The sequence below is a fragment of the Spea bombifrons genome, chromosome 1 (assembly GCF_027358695.1).
Source record: "Spea bombifrons isolate aSpeBom1 chromosome 1, aSpeBom1.2.pri, whole genome shotgun sequence".
NCBI classification, from domain to species: domain Eukaryota; kingdom Metazoa; phylum Chordata; class Amphibia; order Anura; family Pelobatidae; genus Spea; species Spea bombifrons.
Genome location: NC_071087.1, coordinates 114,711,973 through 114,728,059, shown reverse-complemented (window position 1 = coordinate 114,728,059; position 16,087 = coordinate 114,711,973). Strand labels below are relative to the sequence as shown.

The window sequence follows — 16,087 nt, the reverse complement described above, 5'->3', positions numbered from 1 at the left end:
CCTTGTAGTACACATTTTACAATCTAAAGGTAGTGAGGGTTGAGTTAATAGTTTGGACAAAAAAACATGGCTGCAATTTTATCTACAGTTTATTTTGATACTGGTGGCTGTAGCACGTTGGCATACTTCACTTCCATAACAAAACGACTAAGAAAGCAACACAACTATGGACACGTTTGGAATTTGTGTGCTTTCTATTAAACCTTTTGTGCTTGGTAGAACATCTTTTAACAGATTATGTTTGTTTTGTTGCAGGAGAGGGGAGGAATTGCAAGAGAAGTCTTGGGTCACTTTCTGTGACCCATTAATGTGGTGAGCTCTAAAAATCAGAAATCTGTGGCAACTGATTTCCAATTCCTCCATTAACCCCTTTTCTACAGTAACTCACTTGAGTGCATCCTGGGAACCAGTTTAGTTTTCCTTTATCTCATTTGTAAACTAGACCACAGTGAGCCAGAGAACGCACATTTAATAAAACTAGACAAAAGCAGAAACAGGCAATATATCGATTTTATTCACACATGCCTTGGGATTGGACGTGGTTAAAAAAAAATACAGAATGTACATAAATCAGAGGATATATACCTAAATGCTTGCAAAAAAAACTAATACATTTTTATGAAATACTGCAGTGCTGGAGAAAATCTAGTGGCTACGGTACTTAATATGTCACCCAATTTTCTGCGCGGTTTCATGTCTTTATAGGTATTGCCATTCCTGGCTTGGGCTAGTAAATTTCTATAAGGATTTGTCCAGCCCTAGCACAATGTACATAGGGGAAAGGAAAGAGAATGCAAAACCGCAGTAAACAGTCTATAAATAATCTAGGTGTAATTTGAAGGAATTAACAAATGTAATTTTATTTAGATTTTAACGCATCTTACATTTCATGCACCTTTGGCTAACGTAGAATGTTGTCTGACATTGTCATGTATTCAAGAATGTAGAAAAAAAAGATGTTTTCTCAAAACTGGAAATGTTTGTTTTCCTCTTAGGTTATAGGTGGATGAGCAGTTGAACTAAAACCTAAATCGCCTGGTATCTTTGAACCTTATGTGGACCAATGAGAATGCGGTTCACGGTGAGGAAGGTACTGTTGGTCATATGCCTCATCATATTGGTTTCCTTGGCAGTACACCTTGGCCAGCAAATGCTAGAATGTCAGCAAATTCTTGATGAAGCCTATGGCAGGAGAAATCGTGCTGTAATGAAGCCGGAGAATGAAGAACTAGTCATGATGGACGCAGATAATGTAGAGTACAGGTACAGTAAGGACATGCCACTTATATTTATTGGTGGAGTGCCACGAAGCGGTACAACATTGATGAGAGCTATGCTGGATGCCCATCCAGATGTACGCTGTGGAGAAGAAACCCGCATTATTCCACGGATTTTAGCAATGCGTCAGGCTTGGTCAAAGTCTGGTAGCGAAAAAATGAGACTCGATGAAGCAGGTGTGACCGACCATGTGATGGATGCTGCAGTGCAGGCTTTTATACTGGAAATCATAGCCAAACATGGTGAGCCTGCAAAATTGCTCTGTAACAAAGACCCTTTTACCTTAAAATCATCTGTTTATCTTTCAAAACTGTTTCCAAATTCCAAATTTCTTTTAATGATACGCGATGGACGTGCCTCTGTACATTCCATGATCACAAGGAAGATCACCATAGCTGGCTTTGATCTAAACAGCTATAGGGACTGCCTTACTAAGTGGAACAAAGCAATAGAGATTATGCATGCTCAATGTTTAGAAATCGGGGAGCGAAAGTGCCTTCCTGTATATTACGAACAGTTGGTTCTTCATCCTAAGCAAACCATGCAGGCAATTACAGAGTTTCTGGGCATCTCATGGAATGACGCGGTGCTGCATCACGAAGAACTGATTGGAAAACCTGGTGGCGTGTCCCTCTCAAAGTGAGTAGACTTGCAGGAAAATGTGCTGTTTGACGTCTTTGGGTCATGTATTTGTAATTTTAGTGTAGAAGTGGATGGGATAGTGAAATACATGGTCCCATGTGTTATTGAGCTAAGTTTTCTATACACCCCCATCAGTCATTTGAAATTCACCAAACTCATGTCCTGCAAATAGCGGGGACCAGGGAAGGGGGGCAAAATCATATAAGGGATTCTGGTGGATTTCCTCAGCAATTCCACGTAAAAAAAAAAAGCCTTCATCTTAGTTTTCTAGAATGGAATGAAGACAAAAAATATTCTGCTTAATGAATATGGTATATTGGATAGACTTTTCCTTTAAATTAAAATTATTTTAAGTTTATGTTCACAGCAGTAGGATTTTAAATAAAATCCTAAAAAAATGGATATAGTAATCTAAAATGCCTAGCCAGTCTTGGCATTACTCATTTAGCATGCTTATTGTTTAAAATCACCTGTTTGTGTTAAACTTGCATTCCGTTTCCATGGTGAGCATACATTCTTGTCATTTAAAACTCACAATTATTGAATGTATTTATAAAAGCTGTATGAACACCTTACCTGTCATTTGACCTGTAACAAGATAAAACACATCAGAAGAGCTGAGGACTGAGGGAGAAAAGAGATGAGACAACACAGTCGTTACAGAGATTTTGGAACGTTGGACATTACATTTCAACCCCCTTTTTTTATTACCACATAGCACTAATACTACATTCTACATCTCTACTATTATGCAGAAATCACTCATTTATAAAGATTTTTTTCTGTAATATCTTTTTCTTAAAGAACGATTAAGAATCACATGTACAGGCATAGTTGCTGTATCACAATGTCGTCGTTACATCATATCATTTTATTGAGTAAACAGTGAAACAGTACATATTTGGAATAACAGGTTAGGTTTCAACACATGGTATATATGCAATGCTTTATAGGAATTAAGGTTTTAGCTCATTACTTTTACTATTCTATGGTATAGCTGGGTAAATAGGGAAAAGAGGTCTTTTTTTTATATATCGTTACTATTATATCTATTGATGGAATGCACATAGTTTTCCTTCGTAAAGTGCAAGCTGTTTATATGGCTGTAACGGAAATATAACTGTAGCAAAATTGTGCTCTGATCCCTGGAATTCAAGGATGAAAATGGTAAACAACTTTTAGCACCTTGATCAAGTACCATTTAATCCTGTCAGGTGTATGATTTAATGGTCCAGGGCTACTATCCACCAGGTTGGACAACATGTTGTGTTAAATACATGTGCATTCTATTCTGTAACATGTATTGCTAAAATATAATAAAAATTATATAAGGTAGCAAACAATGCAGAGAAGATTTTGGGTCTGAGGGTCTACCTGTTCAGTTAATGTGTATTGATATGATGCGTGGTTTGTAGAGCTCTAGCATTGACTCTAGACTGTTTTGTTAAATTTGTGGCTTGCATAGTGTATTTTTAAATTTAGTCTAGTAGTAAAGGGTTGAAATGGCATAATTTTATTTGTGTGGGACATTGTGTGCATTTGCACTTATCTTTCTAGTAGTGCATACAGTTCTCTTTATTCTTAGTTGGTGATGGTGTGAAAAGTAGCAAAGCCCATTGAGTCACACTTAGAATGTGTTTCTGTAGGCATGTTTAGCAGCCTCAGAATGGCTTTAGATGTGTTAAGTAGCACACTGTCCAAGTTTCAGGAGTGTAATTTTTAAAATTCAACTGAGCTACCTGAATCTCCCATGAAGATCTCCCCCTCTTGCTGCTTAAGGCAGGTGTGGTTAGCTGCATACTGAGGTAGGCATGGTTAAACCCTCACCCTCCTCAGAGGTCAGTGGCTTCCCCCCTGTAATGAGCTGCGATTTCCAGAGCTTCAGGAGCAAATCAAAGTTTCCAGGTATGGTCGGTAGCTGAGCATCCTAGGAGGAGTCATTCAGGAACAGAATAAGAAAGATTTGTAGACTCGAAAGTTGATGCACAGACATGCACCATACCTTGTTAAACCACCACTATAGATCCTGCAGCAGTTATGGTGCTAAGTGTAGGCCATGTGCCATGGAAGCTAAATATAATGATCTAGATGATTGCTCCACATTTGTGGTAGTGTCCATGAATTTTAATGTGCAATCAACCTGCCAGGGAGCCTTTTGTTTTAGTATGTTTTTATGGAGGAATTGGTCTGTCCTCTAGTGCACTCTCCTGGTGGAACTTGATGCAACACCACTGTTGGCAAAATGTGAACACAAAACAGATGCAGCAGTGTTAATGATTACAAAAAGGTGTGTATGTGTATGCATATGCATAACTCCAGGAGTTTTTCCGCCTGCCCCTGAATTCATGATGGCCTCTACTATAAGAAGGAAACATTAATTAATCCCTCTTTGGCTCCCATATGGATTAGAGGAAATGTAATATTTTATATTTTTCATAAAAAATCCTTCATCTGGACAAATAGATTTTGGGATAATGTTTTTTTCAAATCCTGCTAATTCACTTATGTTTTAGGATGTATAGATTGATAGTGTTAACAAACCATGCAATAATGGGTCTTGTTTTTGAAGGCTAACGTCCAAATGAAGTTGTGGTACACATGATAATATTTAGGAGGAAGGGATATATGCAAGAAGCAGCTTGGCTGCAATGATACATTCTCAATGTAATTGCAAATTAGAAGCTCTCATATGTTGAAGGACTCTTAATCATGTGCAAGTGGCAGAAATATAGAAATCATAATATATGAATATTCTGTTTCTACCAACTGTGCTTATGGTTGTAAATGATAATATTGCATGAACCCATACCAATTAAACCACCCATTAGAGGGTTACCACTCATTTATTCAGGTGTACTGCATCTAAACTATTTATTGCATCTAAATTACCCGCATTGTATATCCTAACGCGATTGTGATTAAATTGGGAATACCTTTGGTTTGATATTGTAGATGCGTATGTATAAAGTTCTAATGCTAGTCAAACTACTTGGTTCATTGAGCCACCAGATGGCGCTGTATATGATCGGGCATCACTATGTTTTTGTGTGGCGTACATGATGTAAGAAAGACTTTAGCTAAATGGGGTTATTACAACATGCCTTTGTTCCTATTTTTCTTAGTAACTGAAGTAAGACGCAGTAATTGAAAGAAAAAAATAAACATACATTTTACTTAACTCCAGACTGGATAACAGTCCAGCTTCAGTTTATTTCCTGTGGTGATTTTTATACCGTTCACACTTTGTTTTCTAACTGCCCAAGGTAATCAACAGACTTTGTATTACATTGTTTTGTACCGTGTATACTTATATACAGATCATAACGGCATGCTCAGTTCTTTTTCACATAAAAACAGCACAATTTTCAATTAGATTGCATTGCATTTGCAGAACTGAAAAATCAACAGACCAGGTAATGAAGCCTGTGAATCTAGAGGCTTTGTCAAAGTGGGTTGGAAAGCTTCCAGTGGACATAGTAGAAGATATGCCTCGAATAGCACCCATGCTTGTCAGGCTTGGGTATGATCCCTTTGCGAACCCACCAAAATATGGTAGTCCAGATGCCATGGTAGTCAACAACACCCACAGAGTGAGTATGTTTGTATAGTTTTTCTGTGCTTTGTTTGTGTGATTAAACCTTAAGAGGAAAGAATGACAGATGTACTAAGGCAGGGCTTGACAAATTTGCCAAAGATTCATTCTAATATTTATTGGGGCCTGGACTTTATAAACACTAACATATTCGGGTGCACAGCATATGAGAGAGTTTAAACATGTAATCATCATATAGATCAGTACCCACACACTTACATACACTGCTCACCTTCTCTTACCTCATGGAGATCTGTCTGGACTGTATGCAAGCTGTCTGCTGCTGTTTGTCCAATACCGTGGGGTCACATTGTCAGCACAGGCGTCTGGATGCCATGCACATATGGCACCAGCCTCAGCACTACTTGTAGCCAAGCAAGGGGGGCAGCTTCCTGGGCTTTGTCCAGCTTTGCCATACACTAACATACACTTACACACCATACAGTAAGAGACACATGCTAACATCTTATGTTCACTAACGCCTTACAGTAACACACGCATGTTAACATTCTACACACATTCTAACACTAAATGCTGACATAAACGTTCATGCTAATGCCATAGTGTAACATACACAACACCATACATGCTAAAACCACCCTCTTGCACACACTACAACAACATACACACATGCCCTGGCTAACACTATATAGAGTGACTGTTTTAAAATAACACAATGCACACAGCTGGATCTGGCACGACAATACAGTAGACATACTGACTCTGGCACTACATTTACAGACACTGGCTCCAGCATTATACATATATACACATACACATTGACTCTGGCACTACCTTATTCATACTCTCATACACTACTCCCCCTCTCACCTTGTGGAGACCTGCCATGCCTTTGCGTATCTTCTGCAATCCTGAATCTGGCACCCTAGGCATTCCTGCGGGCTCCTGTTAAGCTGGTGCTGTGAGGAGCCCAGTGGGGTCACATAACCCGCCTCACTGCGCCCCCACAGGAAAGCATTGGGTGCCGGATTCACAGTGGCAGCCCTGGTCAGTTTTCACCTCCTTGTCCGGTAAGGTTGTGAGGTTTTTTGCTTAATATTTTGGGAGCTCAGTTAATGTTTTTTTGCGGAACAGTACCTTTTGGGAGGGGTGGGACACACACACACACATCTGTTTCTGGATTCCTTTTTTTTTATGTATACATAGGTTTTCTTCTCTTTTGTTTATAGATTGTGACTCTAAATATCTTTGCTCAAAACCCTTAAAATGTTATCTTTTTTTTGTAGGTTATGAAAGGAGATTTTAAAACCCCAAACAGTCTAAAGGGACATATTCAGGTTTGTTTTGTTGGTTTGTAAATATATAATTCAAACTGGGAACACATTCTTTTTATGTCATGTAAACTCATTGCAAATGCAGTTTTAATTTGAATCCTATCAATATTCTAATGTAAAGCTTATTTTGCATAGCTCTGCATGATGATGATAGCTATTGCTTTCAGGTATTGTTGCATTCGCATGGCAGCTGTCATTGTCCATGTTTACTGATTGATGTGTATTTTTTGCAGACCCATCAGAATAATTCTTCTCACTGGTGACTTTAAATTCAGGTAAGACTACGTGATTTTAGAAGCAAAACTCTGTTATCCAACCTCATTTGGAACAAATAGTTTTCAATTAGTTTTTATTTTAAAAACCATAACTAATGTAGCAATTTGTTTCTGTTACCACAACAGTAGCCTGAAGCTTTCAGGAGCAAAAATGTTTGTCCAAATTGTTTAGAAGCCACAACTGGGTACGTAGTGATGTAGCAAAATCTGTTAAATGTATATATGCAAGAAATTAGACAGGTTAGATAATTACCAATGAGTTATACGCCCTTAAAAACAGATTATAACAATGTAGTGTAACAAAATAAACTGAGTACTTCTTTATAACCAACCTTAAAGGGTACCAGCGGCGCACACTGTGGCTGCCTAAGCTGTTTTCTTCTTTATAATTTAAAAAAAACAACCAAATTATGACCATTTCCACCTATGCAGATAGGGAAGGAAAATAAAACCCCCAGGCCCTCTTTTTTTTCCTGCCCTATTCTACGTAAGGGTGGTCATTTCCCCATTTGTTGTTTTACTGAGCATGTGAGATTCATAGGGAGAGCTTGTTTACAGGGGCATAGGCTAAAGATGTCAAGAGCTGTGGATTTGGGGGGATAAGCCCAAACACAAGGCTTGTTGCTTGTTTTTTTTCATGGGTCTTTCATGAGACACAAGACTTTGTGAGAAATGATAAAGGCAAGTTCTAAAGTGTAAAGTCATCTCGGCTCATCTCATATTCTGGAGCCTTCCACAAAGCTTGCAAAGATCTGCAGCTGTACATTCGCTCCAGGGTATCAGCTGAAAGCACACCAGTACTGGCCTTACTGGATGCTTGTCTTCACTGCACCTGGAAGGTGGATTGCCTCAAGGAATTTACAAATCCCCCTTCTTTCTGTAATTCTGGCTAAGTTCTGAAATTTCAATGCAATTCTTGGAAAAGCTGAGGTAATGGAGTCACTTGTGCATACAATAGTTTTAACTGATTGATTCCCATAAATGCATTAACGCTCTGCAAATAAGAATCTATATTATTTATTACATATTTTATTTTATACGGAGATAATAGAACCATATTACCTTATATTTGGTCTTAGTTTCTAGCTTGTTCAGTCATGTCTCCCATACAGCAAGGTCTGATGCATGGTGATTAGCCCATGTTTATCTTTAGCTGGGTTTCAAGGAACAGCACTGATCAACCATGTTGATAAATATAAATGAAACTGTAATACTTAAACCCCATGGGATATAATGAATTCCTACCCGATGCAGTTTTCCCCCAACTCTACAAATATTCTCATGTATTAGCGACATAAAAATTAAACAAATTACATCACACGGGCATTTACTTAGTTCGTTGTGACTTCTGTACAGAATGGAAACAGCTATTTGTACATTACTGTGGGTTGGAAAATGTATTTATTTTTAAGCTATTTGTAGCTTAACCATTACGTAACAATATAATATAGTGCTTAAACTATTTGTATATTTTTGGAAACTCAACTGTTTCTCTTCCTGTTGTTTCCCAGGGACCAAATTACTTGTCATTAACAAGAAAGAAGAAAATCCTTGCAGCTGTGAAAGGAAACCAGATACCCAAGCATATTGCTTGCCAAATGTTGCCAAACTGTGACTGTCCAGAGCGAATGTATTTGCACTTGTTTGTACGCTGGGATCTTTAAAATCTGCCAGTGATTGTTGACCTCTTAAATTCTTCCGAACTTGTAGTAGAAAAGGATGTAATCTGTTTTTACAAGTAATTAAATTCAGATTTGTTGTGGCCAAGTATTTTATATCGTAAGACAAAGCATTTTATACCGCATTTAATGCACTAGACCCTAAGCTAAAGACAAATTGAAAGGTTGTTTTGTTTTAATTTGTTCTACTTAGTATCTTCTGATCATCTATTTAAGGGATTAAATTGCAAGTCTAACATAAAAAAAAGCTTCCCTTCACAATTAGCATTTATTCAAATAGACGGAATGGAATAAAGGCAATAACATTTTTATTTTTAGTAACAGTAACGAGGATCCCCAGTGCTTTTAATGGCCTAATAATTGTGTCCTATATGTATTAAGCAAATTAGATAAAGAGGATGTGTATACCCTTTACCATAGAAGTGTTAAACTGAATTAATTTTGTACGTACCTTTTTAAAGTTTTATTTAAATTTTTAATATATGACTGTCATTTTGTTTTCTTTTTGGTCATTAAACAATTTTAATAAAGTGCCAACTTTGTCATGAAGCTTTATTGTCTAATTTATTAACTTGATGCATAAATGTTGATATTCTTATATTTTCTTTCCAATGTTTTTTTTTTTTGCTTTAATCCTAAATTAATATTTTCAGTATAATTCAAAAACACTGTCTCTTACAAATAAGCCTTTGTATAGCACATTATTAAAGATATAAAACCTTATATCATATGTAATTACATATAAAATCATAATTCAAACTCAAATCGTGATTTTCTCGTTTTTGCTTACCGAGCATCTCTCGGTAATGTGAATCTTGTGACATTGGTAGTAAAACACTGCTACGTCTATGGGAAGTCATCTGGTAAACAGAATGATATGTAGAGGGCTGCAGAACGAAGCAGTCCTTGTAGTATATTTTGCTGAGCGGCGTAACAAAAAACGGCTGGGCCCCCAAGCTCCTCTTACACGCAGGCACAAGTAATATGCTCACATATACCATCATACGTACACTAACATACTAGCACACACACTCATATATACACATATTTACTTGCACACACACACACACACAATGACATACTTACACACACAACCATACTTACATACACATACACACACTTCTCTCTTTGTTGGCTGAGGAGGAGTCCAGTCTGAGTTATCTAGTCTGATGACATCTTCAGAAGAAGGGTTTGGGGATCTGTCAGTTCTTGCTCTCGGGCAAGCACAACACATCATCAGTTCTTGACTGTGTGAATCTATGACCCCTCTTACATCCAGGGGAAAGTAACCAATGAACTTTTCAAAGGGTCAGGAAGCATTTTTTTTTGTTAGGCACCAGGTAGGCAATTTGTCAAAGTTTTTGTCTCATGCTTAAAACCTCCCAAAGATATATTTATATTTTAGAATGTATATTAAGGAGTTGTAACATTATACAAGACCTGCTTTGTTTTCCAACACAGAAGCCAATCCAATAAATTGTGCCGGCTGAGTCCTTCCAGGCATTAAGCTTTCTAATAAGCTCTGCAATGGGATTCAAAATCTTCTGGTCTCACTCAGACAAATCCTTTATAGATGCAACACTAATCCACATTATATAATTTGTTACACTTGCTTTTAGTTCATATAGTTAATAGACAAAGCATTCAATTCAAATCAAATTGAATTTTGATTTGAAAGTCTACTATGGTGGCAAATTGTCCACCTGATGATTTCCAGCTGAGTTCAGCCGAGTCCCCATTAAGGCTGGTGTGGACTCTGTTTAGAATCTAACAGGGTCTTCCTCGAGTTTATCAGGGTGAAGTTTAGGTTAAGACAGGTTAAGGAATGGAGCCCGGCAGGCAAAATTGTTAAAACATTCAGGACTAGTTCCTTACACTATTAAGTTCTTCCAGTATGTTCTTTGAATATTTTTTATACCTGATCTGCTCAGTAATTAACAAACAAACTCTCTCCTCTCTCTCATCAAGACAAATATCTTAGCAACCCCAAAGTTAATACATTGAATTAATCCTTAACTTTTAATAATTTTCAATAAGAGGTTTCTGTACACAGAACATTCCAAAACGCCTAAGTGGTAGTGTTCTACCTACAGAAATCAGAACACTCAAGTAAATGTATTAAGTTTTAATTCAATAAGAACAATTTCCTTTAACCCCACATGCTCCCCATAAAAACCCACCTTGTGTACTTCTCGCCTCCAGGGTCCTATAAATGACATCCCTTTCCCACGTGCACTATAGAGAGAAGGCTGCCTTTAAAAAGGCCACATTGCAGGATTAGATTAGGTCGCTGCGACGTGGCAGTCTTTAATTTTCTGGTGCCGGAATGTGGACACCTTGCCGACCACTAATCTTAATCAATCCTTGGTCTTGTCTTTGATTCAGTTTATCTTTATGCCTATATCATGCATGTTTAAATCCCCTTAGTGTATTATCCTCTATCACTTCTGATGGGAAGGTGTTCCATTTATCTACCGCCCTCAAATTGTTAAACAATTTCCTTAACAACAATACATAACTATCTGATTCGGTCTCAAAGAAATGTCGCAATTTGGGTACAGTGATTGGTTTATGCAAAATATCAAGACTGTGCTGAACGCGTTACACCAAATAAAGATACATGAAACAACCTGGAAGGTAAATCGGGAAACCAAACAGGTGCTTGAAACATAACACCTCTGAAAACAAGCATGTCCAAGCTTTCACATAAAGATGATTCTACCAAAAAGCCTTACTCACAGATATTTGCTGTTTGTGTTCAAGATATAACATGCATGGGCCAGTAACTTTCTTAGGCTCACTGACGGTTATTTCTGTTATAGATATATATATATATATTTAAATATATATATATATATATATATATATATATATATATATATATAAGCACACACACTCTCTGGTCACATTATTAGGTACGCCTTGCTAGTACCAGGTTGGACCCCCTTTTGCCTTCAGAACTGCCTTCATTCTTCGTGGTATACGTTCTACAAGGTGCTGTAAACATTCCTCAGAGATTTTGCTCCATATGGACATGATGGCATCACGCAGTTGCTGCAGATTTGCTGGCTGCACATCCATGCAAATCTCCCGTTCCACCACTTCCCAAAGGTGCTCTATTGGATTGAGATCTGGTGAGTGTGGAGGCCAATTGAGTACAGTGAACTCATTGTCATGTTCAAGAAACCAGTTTGAGATGATGTGAGTTTTGTGACATGGTGCATTATCCAGCTGAAAGTAGCTATCAGAAAATACATACACTGTGGTCATAAAGGGCTGTACATGGTCAGCAACAATACTCAGGTAGCCTGTCGTGATTAAGCAATGCTCAATTGGTCCTAAGGGGCCCAAAGTGTGCCAAGAAAATGTCCCCCACACCATTACATCACCACCAGCTTAAACCGTTGATACAAGGCAGGATGGATCCATGCTTTCGTGTTGTCTGACCCTGCCATCTGAATGTCACAGCTGAAATCGAGACTTATCAGACCAGGCAACATTTTTCCAGTCTTCTATTGTCCAATTTTGGTGAGCCTGTGCGAATTGTAGCCTCAGTTTCCTGTTCTTAGCTGAGTTTCACCCGGTGTGGTCTTCTGCTGCTGTAGCCCATCTGCTTCAAGGTTCGACGTGTTGTAGATCAGCAGCTTCTGAATTACTCAGACCAGCCCGTCTGGCACCAACAACCATGCCATGTTTAAGGCCACTTAAATTCCCCCCCCCATTCTGATGCTTGGTTTGAACTTCAGCAAGTTGTCTTGACTTCATCTACATCCCTAAAGACATTGAGTTGCTGCCATGTGATTGGTTGATTAGCTATTTGTGTTAACAAGCAATTGAACAGGTATACCTAATAAAGTGGCCAGTGAGTGTATTTCGCGACATGCATCCCTACATGCATTTACACAGAGACAATAAGGTTAATTTAAATATATTAATATATATATATAACACACATATAATTAATCTTTTTTCTCTGTGTAAATGCGTGTAGGGGGTTTGCACTAGCTACTTAGCTTACTAGCTTACTAGCAAACCAATGTGTATGTACAGAAAACCCATTGCCAGCCAGCTTCCAGCACTGGCTCGCCCGCATAAGACTTTTCTTGTGGGTGCTGTGGCAGGAAAAAGGAGCAACTTAATAATATATCTGCCACTTCTATGAATGCCTATATTTTACAAAACATTTATGCCTACTACTTGTCTGCAGAGCACAATTTGTGTATGCGCCATCATACTCCCTATCACTGTACAATAGATGGCATGAATATACTATGAAACACAAGCACACACATAATGTAAGACAGACTGCTCAAATGGCACATTGGATCTCAGGGGGTTTCATAATATTTTAATTATCATCTTTACTACATGGCACACAGTATAATTTTATTTCACAGGTAGAAACAATTTCCAGACCCTGGTTTGAAAATCACTCCAGGGCCCCTCAACTTCACCAAGCAACATGTCCCACAGTGCCACCTTTGCCACCTAACAGCTTATGAGTTCAGGGGTGTAACTAGGAACCATAGGGCCCTGGTGTAAAAATTGTGCCAGGGCCCCCCAATTTAACACCTTGTCTGTGCCATCATTGCCCCAAACAACTTGTCTGTGCCTTATTTGACCCTTGCCCCCCCCTTCCAACATGCACTCTGGCACACATGTAAACACACCTACACAAATTACACACATTTACTCACACACACACAATTACACATCCAGGCTCACACACACAAACACACAATTACACATCCATGCTCACACACACACTCAATTACATACCTATACTCCCAAACACATACAATTACACATCCATGCTCACACACACAATTACACATCCATGCTCACACACACACACTCAATTACATACCTATACTCTCAAACACATACAATTACACATCCATGCTCACATACATATATATATATATATACACATATATATATATATACACATATACCTCCCTCCTGTCCCTGCTTACCTCTCCCCGCTCCTGCAGCTTCCTGTCTAGCTGCTGGCACACTGTGACATAATATGACATGAGACAAAAACGTGACCCAATAGGTTCCTGTCCCCCCCGTGTGAACTCCACTGGTCAAGGTTGGAAGGATCCTTTCTAAACAATTTTGAACCAATACGAGGAGACCGGAACAAGGGGTGACACCGGGTGGCACCACTGTGTGAGTGCCACTTTTGCACTCCGAACCCGCACTCAGTTCCATCTGAACCCCCAAACACTCTGCGTGTGCTGTCCAAACAGCTGGTTTGTGCCATCATTGCCCTCAATCAGCTTGTTTGAGCCATCATTGCCCCCAAATAGCTTGTCTGTCTGATATCATTATCCACAAGTGGCTTGTCTGTGTCTTTACATATGTAAACACACACTTGACCCCTCCGCGGCCCTGTCTCCCATTGCCGGTTCAAACTTGTTCAGAATGGGCCCTTTCCGAACAATTCTGAACCGGCACGAGACAGGAACAAGTGGTCTCAGGGGTCGCCTGGGCCCCCTAGAGGGACGGGACATGATACAAGACGGGCCCTGTAGTTAACCCACTGTCTTTCTCTCTCTCTCATTGACATCCAGTGACTGTCTAAATAATCAAATCACTCCTGACCAATAGAAGTGATCTGATCATCAGTTGTTTGGACTTCTGCTGCGTAGAACTAACAGCAACTGACCTGAAAGCACCTTTGACTACGGGTGCTGTTGAAGATTTGTTTTTTTAACTCTTTCAATGCTGGTACTTCATAGGAGCATAGCATTGATTATTACTTGGTCCCTACAAGTATGTGGGGACTGAAAACACAAGCATTAACCCTTTCAATGTAGCATTCACTAATGCAGTATAGTTCAGTAATATACACTTCCTTTTCAGGACTCCTGAAAAAGGGGTAAGTTGTGTGTATTATACCTGAGGTTTTACAGTATGGAACCTTGTGATAAAGAATACGAAATCTATTATTTTCCCATCTGAAGAAAGGCCTTATTCGTGTTATCTGAGGCCTATAGAACATGTGAACGTGGCAGTCATAAGCATTAACTTTGCAGAGTATTGTCCTTCACATCAACAATGTGTTCTCCAAACAGTATCAAGGACATTACCTGTGTCTGTGCCATGGAGCATATGTCAACTTGTTTTTTTAACATAAGCATTTAGGGAGATTCTCTACACTCCTGTGAATTGAAGCCACTTTAAAGTTGAAAATATAAAATACAGTGTACTGTATATGCAAACTGCATACCTATCTATACATAAAGCAGTTTAATCAACAAGCAGTTTTGTTAAACAGCCTATGCATAGAGACACGTGGAAATTGCTTATAAGGTGCTGCCTTAGGTTAATGTCAAAGCATTTAGGCGGAGTGCACAACATAAGTAGGTTAAAGGAACAAAGTCATGTCTGATTTCTTAACAATACATACGAATATAAAACATATATACCGTATATCATTTTTGCCTAAAGCCGTTTATAAGAAAAACTGTGCCGCATGTCTAAAGTCATACCCTATGTGGATGCTGGTAATCTTATCTTATTTTACCTGTGCTGAGGGGTTCAGTGGTCAACCAAACCACCAGTGGAGAAATGCACCCTTGGTGACTATACATATACACTGACCTGGCAATGCTTCAATTAAGTTACTCTTCTGTTGATCTATGTCACTGTCATCAAAGCATGGAGGGAACATAGTTGTGGGAATATAGCACACATTTATCCAATCCCTATGTTTTTTGTATTTATATATTTAAGTTCATTGTGTATAATGAGCTCCTCTTCATCTATTCACTTTAGATATTCACCTTCAAAAGGCTATATCCATCTTTACACCCATCACAGCAGTGTGTACCTACTGAAGTCTCCCTGCCCTGGGTATCACTTTAATATACCTTGTCTGAAGTCCTATAGGCTTCGTGCCTTTCAATTTTTTTAGAACCTATCTCATGATTCTGGATGTTCCTCTGGTCACGAGAAATTCTGTTGGATTATTTGCCAGTGATAGCACTGTGCTGATACATCATAAATTACAAACTCTTGCACCATGAACTGTTTGCACTGTGTACTCTGCAAGTAGGTTAACTTGTTGTTCTTGATTAATCCATGATATTTTTGTGACACAGCAGGCCTTTTTTGCTCTGTTCTATTCTAATTATCATTATTTTATTTATGTAGCACCAACAGTTTACGCACAGCTTCTTACGATACCTACACCGATCAGCCATAATATTATGACCGCTGACAGGTGAAGTGAATAACGCTGATAATCTTGTTATCATGGCACCTGTCAGTGGTTTAGATATATTAAGCAGCAAGTGGACATTTGGCCCTCAAAGT

General features: G+C 38.6%; 1 protein-coding gene across 2 annotated transcripts in view; it reads left to right on the top strand.

Moving 5' to 3' along the window:
- Nucleotides 1-9,310, top strand: part of TPST2 (tyrosylprotein sulfotransferase 2) — a 30,671-nt gene extending 21,361 nt beyond the window's left edge. The window contains exons 3-8 of one of the 2 annotated variants that reach the window (XM_053469456.1): nucleotides 256-312; nucleotides 996-1,917; nucleotides 5,312-5,510; nucleotides 6,760-6,810; nucleotides 7,041-7,082; nucleotides 8,594-9,310. In XM_053469456.1, the coding sequence (XP_053325431.1) occupies nucleotides 1,064-1,917; nucleotides 5,312-5,510; nucleotides 6,760-6,810; nucleotides 7,041-7,070 (1,134 nt within the window). In that variant the 5' untranslated portion in view covers nucleotides 256-312; nucleotides 996-1,063 and the 3' untranslated portion in view covers nucleotides 7,071-7,082; nucleotides 8,594-9,310. The remainder of the gene's footprint in view (nucleotides 1-255; nucleotides 313-995; nucleotides 1,918-5,311; nucleotides 5,511-6,759; nucleotides 6,811-7,040; nucleotides 7,083-8,593) is intronic. The other variant, XM_053469464.1, reaches the window with a different exon arrangement.
- The last annotated feature ends 6,777 nt before the right edge of the window (nucleotides 9,311-16,087 follow it).